We start from the raw sequence: 8,632 nt of genomic DNA on the forward strand, positions 1-8,632 counted from the left end.
ATTTTATTCATTTTTTTTAAAATGGCTGACGACAGTCTGTATCAACTAACTCAACTAGTCAAGCATAATGATTATTCTTCGGATTCATTAAATCAACTTTATCAATGCATAAGTACAATGACAGAAAGATCAATTGGATGCTTGAATTGGGATAAATTTTTCAAAAAAATCACAATGACTGATGAAGTTCTTTTACATTTTTTAGCATCCATTTTAAACATTGAAAAGATATCAGAATGTTTCAAGGATTCTATTTTTTATCACAATATTAATCTTGAAAAATTCAGTAATTTAACTGAAACAGAACAACAAACAATTTTAAATTCCTACAAAGCGGATAAATTTACATATTACATAATGTGCTCACAAATTGTAAAATCAAACTGGAACAATTTATCCCAAACTTTAGTTAATATCGCAAATCAATATTTGCCATTTTTAGATGAAGAAAAGCAAATATATATATTTACTGAAATAACTGGCAATTATCAAAATTTTGAAATTTCAGTTGCAAACTTGTTACTTTTTTATGAAAACAATGAAGAAAAATTAAGCAACTGTAATAAACAGAAATTCATCAAAAGTGACAGCTCTCAATTTTTTGACATTTGTAAATTCTAAATTGAATGAGAAAAATGAAATAATACTAAGCATAATACAATATTCTAGATTTAATTATAATTAGGAAAAAGTTAGTTTTGAGAGTACTTTTCATAGGCATATAGAATGAAATCTTCTGAAAAATAATATCACATAAACTCATATTATTTTCTAATATATAACTATTTTATATAAAAATCAAATTCAATGATCTTAAAAGCGAAGGATAAACCTCAAAATTTACGAATATAATGAGTGGGAATATAATGCTTATCTATCATAAAACCATATGAAATATCAATTTTTGCTTTACGCCTAATTTTTGACGACAATTAGCAAAAAATGTTAAATGTTAACACTCAGTCCATTTGAATATGAAAAATAAAATTGACTTTGATTAAATGTTTTTATTTATCATGCAATTCTTCTTGCGACCAAAGATTTGAATAAAAGTTCAAAAAATAAGATAGCTTAAAAAATAATATACGGTAGTGTTTACTAATAGATGAATAGTATATAAATTCTATTAAAATGGATTTGATCCAAAAAAATATAAAAAAATTTGATCATAAATAAAATTGTTTTAAATTACTTCTTCATTTAAATTATAACAATTATTTTTGGTTTTATATTTTTTGGATCAAATCCATTTTAATAGAATTTATATACTATTCATCTATTAGTAAACACTACCGTATATTATTTTTTAAGCTATCTTATTTTTTGAACTTTTATTCAAATCTTTGGTCGCAAGAAGAATTGCATGATAAATAAAAACATTTAATCAAAGTCAATTTTATTTTTCATATTCAAATGGACTGAGTGTTAACATTTAACATTTTTTTGCTAATTGTCGTCAAAAATTAGGCGTAAAGCAAAAATTGATATTTCATATGGTTTTATGATAGATAAGCATTATATTCCCACTCATTATATTCGTAAATTTTGAGGTTTATCCTTCGCTTTTAAGATCATTGAATTTGATTTTATATAAAATAGTTATATATTAGAAAATAATATGAGTTTATGTGATATTTTTTCAGAAGATTTTGTGTTCTTCTTCAAAATTTTATTTTTTATTAAAAAGAATCTTTACAAAATATACATTTACTTTAATTAATATTTAAAAACGTGCTCTATCAAAAGTTCCAAAAATTCAATATTTTAGCTTTTCTGAGGTGTCACTTTTGATGAATTTCTGTTTACAACAGAAAAATTAAGCAACTGTTTTAATTTAACATTGTTCCAGCAAATTTATTCCAAAAATGGAATCGAGCAAATGATATTTTTTGCTGTAAATACAATTTGTTGCAATAACACTTCTATCAATTTTTACAATCTCCTTGAAATTGAAGAAATGAATCCATTTGATTTTTTTTTATTTCTCAATTCAATATAAAGAGATATTAAATTGCGATGATTTTCCAAAAGTTACAGAAGTAATCACAGGTTTAATCTCAGCTTCAAATATTAATGCTATTATGCGAATTTGCCAAAAAATTTTGGATAAAATTACATTTTATAAATGTAATTATTGCCATATTACCTCAATATGGAATTTTATCACAAATGCAGCAATAATTCTTCCTGATGAAGATTTATTAATCAAATTATTAAAATTCATAGAAAAAACAGAAAAAGCAACAGATGAATTATTCGAACCGGAGAATGATTTGGGTTTCTATGAATATTTAAATTCGATTTTCTCAGATATTACATCTGCGAGAAAATAAGCAATTTCTCTTGGAATTTCTAAATACCCATGAAGATGACTTCACTTATGATCAAACATTGTGAGGTCATTTTTGATCAACAAATTAATTGAAATTCCGATCAAAAAAAAATTCACAAATTGGATCAAAAAAATCGAATCTCAAGTTAAAAATAAAAAATTTCTACATTTTTATCAAATTTAGATTTTTTTTTCAAATCATGCGAATTGATTGAATAATTGCATATTTTATCCCATGCATCTAGAAGTATGTGTAATATTTTTGCTTTCATCAAGAAATTGTCGAATTTGATCTTAATTTTTTTGAAAAATATACTTTTAGAAAAAGAAATAGTGATTGAATAGCTGCCCATGCTGTAAAAGGGTTATTTTTACAAGTAAAAAAATGTTATTTTTCGAGCAAGTCGAGGCTTTTTTACCATCTTATTTTTGAAAAATTTACGAAAAATTATATCTGAAAAAATGCTTCATTTTGATATCTTACAATGATAAAATACCAATGTTGCTGGGATATAATAGCTACACCTGGACATCTACTACATTAATGCGTATGACAGGTAAAGTTGATTTCAAAAGTATAGCCTGGAAAGATTACAATAAATCAACGATAATTCAAAAAAATTTCTTATAAGTTAACATAATAAAAATTTAATTTTTATATTGCTTGTATTATACTTAAGTATATAATATATTTAAATCTTAGAATGAAAATTCGGGACGCCCTAGCTATTCAATTTTCCCTTAGGACGCCCATAAACCTCTCAAAAATGTGATGTAAATATCACAATTTTGAGAAATTTACACTAGGACGTCTTAGGACGCCAACCCCATTTTTTACCAAAAATCACATGATATGCTTGTCCCACAAAAATGTTTATTTTAGGGTTGTTAAAAATATCAAAAAATAGCGTTTTGAAGACACGATGGTGTCTTATAATTTTCCCTTCCTTATTGGCGTGTAGAAATAAATGCGCCAATAGATTGAAGAAGAAGAATTGTTTTTCTCTTAATGAACTTTAATCCTTTTGATATAAGAATATTAAAAACATTAATATAATTTCGATTTCGGAAATTAAATTTCCAAATTTTTTGTCGATTTCGGAAATAAACATGTTTGCTTCATGACAGGATCCCGCATCCAACACGCAACAACAAAACACAAAATACACTTTTTGGTTCTTCCATCGTTTTAATCGTAATTTATGTAATACATGATTTGGATAAATTTTACAAAAATAGAACCTATATTATATTCTTTTCAAAGATTCTTGCAAATCATCAAAAATAATTGTATTTTAAAAACGATCAAATTATCCTTTCATTATTTTAAACTTAAATTAGTTTTTATGATTGACTAAAGCAATCATATTTATTCATCATTAAATAAACAAAAAATAATATTGAGAGTTATTTCAAAAAAAACACATTGAATTTATTAATTGGTCTCAATTTCAGTATTATAAATTTTATAATTTCAATATTTTGAAATACACTTTTTAATATTTCAATATTTATGATATTTCAATGTATTAAGTGGTCTCAAATTGAGCTTCTCAAATATAAGTTGGCCTATTCAAATAATAAAATTAAATAATATTTAAAATAATAAATAAAAGTGATTGAGGTCATAGCAAAACGGCTGTTTCAGTCATTAATTCTTAAAAATAAAAAGGGTAAAAACTAAATACAATGGTAAAATTCAATAGTGTCTGTGCTATCGTTCAATTTGAAGTGTCTTTTGAAACCGCAAGACACATTGAATTTTTGAATAGTGTATTATGGTTTGACAGACACCAATGAAAAAAAAATAAAATGATATTTATTTTAAATATATTGTAATAAACAGAAATTCATCAAAAGTGACAGCTCTCAATTTTTTGACATTTGTAAATTCTAAATTGAATGAGAAAAATGAAATAATACTAAGCATAATACAATATTCTAGATTTAATTATAATTAGGAAAAAGTTAGTTTTGAGAGTACTTTTCATAGGCATATAGAATGAAATCTTCTGAAAAATAATATCACATAAACTCATATTATTTTCTAATATATAACTATTTTATATAAAAATCAAATTCAATGATCTTAAAAGCGAAGGATAAACCTCAAAGTTTACGAATATAATGAGTGGGAATAGGCGTAAAGCAAAAAATTGATATTTCATATGGTTTTTATGATAGATAAGCATTATATTCCCACTCATTATATTCGTAAATTTTGAGGTTTATCCTTCGCTTTTAAGATCATTGAATTTGATTTTTATATAAAATACTTATATATTAGAAAATAATATGAGTTTATGTGATATTATTTTTCAGAAGATTTTGTGTTCTTCTTCAAAATTTTATTTTTTTATTAAAAAGAATCTTTACAAAATATACATTTACTTTAATTAATATTTAAAAACGTGCTCTATCAAAAGTTCCAAAAATTCAATATTTTAGCTTTTCTGAGGTGTCACTTTTGGTGAATTTCTGTTTACAACAATATAAGATCCTTATATAAAATATAAATATTTTATCATTTTATTTTCTTGTTTTAGAAATGTTTTTTATTGAAAAATCAATAAAACTAACTCCAAAATAAAATTTTTGATTTAAAGACACTATGATGACACCAGGCAAATCTTCCAAGACACCTATCGTCGGATTCAAAACTGGCAAAAAGCCTTTCGGCAATTTGTGAACGATTCCGAACCCTCATTTTTGAAATTTAATAAGAAAAAATAGAAACTTATATAATAGAAATTTATAAATTACCACCCTTAAAAGTGCCACAACCAAATTTTTCCAAAAGAATGTCAAGTTCAGAGCCAAAAAATGAAAATTGGCGCAATTACAGTGACCTTAAGCCAATTAATGTATTCGAATACCCAGACCAAGCATCAAAAATTATTTGGGGCATCAATTGCAATAATATTATACAAATATCTTCACAAATTATCGAATTAATAACAACCCACAAAATACCTATCCAAATGGCACTTTATTTCATAGATATTTTTTCACAAATTCGTATTAAAGAAATCAAATTATTTTCAGAACTTTATCAAAAGATATTAAACGCATTTTCATACATTTATAAACCGCAAAATAATAAATTAGCGACTCTTCTACATTATCAAGGTTTCAAATTCGAAAACTTCGAACCTATAATGAAAGAAGAAAAAATTCTGAAGTTATATTCAACAGAATCGCCTTTATACTATATTGCATGGGATAAAGTTAATGATCTTAAAAGTAAATTCCCAAATCTTGATATTAATCAGGAGATTAATGATATCACACCACTTGATTGTGCAAATAAATATGGCTCAGAATTATGTTTCAATTACTTGAAAAATTTAGGAGCTGATTACACTAATAAATCCGAAAAATATGCTGTTCAAGGCGGAAATAAAAACATTTTTATGCAAATGATAGAAGAAGGTAAATCATTTGATAACATGATTAATACAGCATTGGATTATCGAAACTATGAAATTGCTGAGTACCTTAAATCAAATTTGCGTCAAACTCCTGATTCAATGGCAGAAAGCATGTATTTTTGTAATTATAGCGTTGCTTCGTGTTTGATTTCTAATGGGGCTGATATCAACAAAATTTATAATCTCTTTCTTTTCATATTAATCATTGTTTTATAGAATTCTCTTTCTTTTCATATTAATCATTGTTTTATGAATTTCTCTCGATATTAATGAATGCCCTCTTAGTATTGCCATCAAAGCGAATTCAATAGAAATTGTCCAATTCCTAGTTGATCATGGTGCTGATGTTAACATGAAACTTATTCTCTTTCTTTTCATATTAATCATTGTTTTATATAATAATATTTCTTTTCATATTAATCATTGTTTTATAGAATTCTCTTTCTTTTCATATTCATCATTGTTTTATGAATTTCTCTTTCTTTTCATATTAATCATTGTTTTATGGAATTCTCTTTCTTTTCATATTAATCATTGTTTTATGGAATTCTCTTTCTTTTCATATTAATCATTGTTTTATCTAATTCTCTTTCTTTTCATATTAATCATTGTTTTATAGAATTCTCTTTCTTTTCACATTTATCATTGTTTTATGAATTTCTCTCGATATTAATGAATGCCCTCTTAGTATTGCCGTCAAAGCGAATTCAATAGAAATTGTCCAATTCCTAGTTGATCATGGTGCTGATGTTAACATGAAACTTATTCTCTTTCTTTTCATATTCATCATTGTTTTATTACTTTCTCTTTCTTTTCATATTAATCATTGTTTTATCTAATTCTCTTTCTTTTCATATTAATCATTGTTTTATATAATAATATTTCTTTTCATATTAATCATTGTTTTATGAATTTCTCTTTCTTTTCATATTAATCATTGTTTTATGACATTCTCTTTCTTTTCATATTAATCATTGTTTTATGAATTTCTCTCGATATTAATGAATGCCCTCTTAGTATTGCCATCAAAGCGAATTCAATAGAAATTGTCCAATTCCTAGTTGATCATGGTGCTGATGTTAACATGAAACTTATTCTCTTTCTTTTCATATTAATCATTGTTTTATGGAATTCTCTTTCTTTTCATATTAATCATTGTTTTATCTAATTCTCTTTCTTTTCATATTCATCATTGTTTTATTACTTTCTCTTTCTTTTCATATTAATCATTGTTTTATGACATTCTCTTTCTTTTCATATTAATCATTGTTTTATCTAATTCTCTTTCTTTTCATATTCATCATTGTTTTATTACTTTCTCTTTCTTTTCATATTAATCATTGTTTTATTACTTTCTCTTTCTTTTCATATTAATCATTGTTTTATATAATAATATTTCTTTTCATATTAATCATTGTTTTATGAATTTCTCTTTCTTTTCATATTCATCATTGTTTTATGACATTCTCTTTCTTTTCATATTAATCATTGTTTTATGAATTTCTCTTTCTTTTCATATTAATCATTGTTTTATGGAATTCTCTTTCTTTTCATATTAATCATTGTTTTATGACATTCTCTTTCTTTTCATATTAATCATTGTTTTATTACTTTCTCTTTCTTTTCATATTAATCATTGTTTTATGAATTTCTCTTTCTTTTCATATTAGTCATTATTTTATAACATTCTCTTTCTTTTCATATTAATCATTGTTTTATGACATTCTCTTTCTTTTCATATTAATCATTGTTTTATGACATTCTCTTTCTTTTCATATTAATCATTGTTTTATGAATTTCTCTTTCTTTTCATATTAATCATTGTTTTATGACATTCTCTTTCTTTTCATATTAATCATTATTTTATAACATTCTCTTTCTTTTCATATTAATCATTGTTTTATGACATTCTCTTTCTTTTCATATTAATCATTGTTTTATGACATTCTCTTTCTTTTCATATTAATCATTGTTTTATAGAATTCTCTTTCTTTTCATATTAATCATTGTTTTATAGAATTCTCTTTCTTTTCATATTCATCATTGTTTTATGACATTCTCTTTCTTTTCATATTAATCATTGTTTTATCTAATTCTCTTTCTTTTCATATTAATCATTGTTTTATATAATAATATTTCTTTTCATATTAATCATTGTTTTATGAATTTCTCTCGATATTAATGAATGCCCTCTTAGTATTGCCATCAAAGCGAATTCAATAGAAATTGTCCAATTCCTAGTTGATCATGGTGCTGATGTTAACATGAAACTTATTCTCTTTCTTTTCATATTCATCATTGTTTTATAGAATTCTCTTTCTTTTCATATTTATCATTTTTTTATGAATTTCTCTCGATATTAATGAATGCCCTCTTAGTATTGCCATCAAAGCGAATTCAATAGAAATTGTCCAATTCCTAGTTGATCATGGTGCTGATGTTAACATGAAACTTATTCTCTTTCTTTTCATATTTATCATTGTTTTATGACATTCTCTTTCTTTTCATATTAATCATTGTTTTATGACATTCTCTTTCTTTTCATATTAATCATTGTTTTATCTAATTCTCTTTCTTTTCATATTAATCATTGTTTTATGACATTCTCTTTCTTTTCATATTAATCATTGTTTTATAGAATTCTCTTTCTTTTCATATTAATCATTGTTTTATGACATTCTCTTTCTTTTCATATTAATCATTGTTTTATAGAATTCTCTTTCTTTTCATATTAATCATTGTTTTATATAATAATATTTCTTTTCATATTAATCATTGTTTTATGAATTTCTCTCGATATTAATGAATGCCCTCTTAGTATTGCCATCAAAGCGAATTCAATAGAAATTGTCCAATTCCTAGTTGATCA

At 24.2% G+C, this 8,632-nt stretch overlaps 1 protein-coding gene across 1 annotated transcript, besides 6 other annotated features; it reads left to right on the forward strand.

The window, feature by feature from the left end:
- Positions 1-561: part of a mobile genetic element that runs on past the window's edge.
- Positions 561-597: a mobile genetic element.
- Positions 598-1,772: 1,175 nt separating this feature from the next.
- Positions 1,773-1,810: a mobile genetic element.
- Positions 1,810-3,171: a mobile genetic element.
- Positions 3,172-4,168: 997 nt separating this feature from the next.
- Positions 4,169-4,205: a mobile genetic element.
- Positions 4,206-4,784: 579 nt separating this feature from the next.
- Positions 4,785-4,822: a mobile genetic element.
- A 130-nt stretch (positions 4,823-4,952) lies between these two features.
- On the forward strand, positions 4,953-6,126 carry TVAGG3_0576120 (protein ubiquitination; the record flags this gene model as incomplete). Its single annotated transcript, XM_051239026.1, has 1 exon — positions 5,134-5,979. One exon carries the CDS (start codon positions 5,134-5,136, stop codon positions 5,977-5,979), a length of 846 nt encoding a protein of 281 aa, XP_051096850.1.
- Between the last annotated feature and the right edge of the window lie 2,506 nt (positions 6,127-8,632).

The sequence above is a fragment of the Trichomonas vaginalis genome, chromosome II (genome assembly GCF_026262505.1).
Source record: "Trichomonas vaginalis G3 chromosome II, whole genome shotgun sequence".
NCBI lineage: Eukaryota > Parabasalia > Trichomonadida > Trichomonadidae > Trichomonas > Trichomonas vaginalis.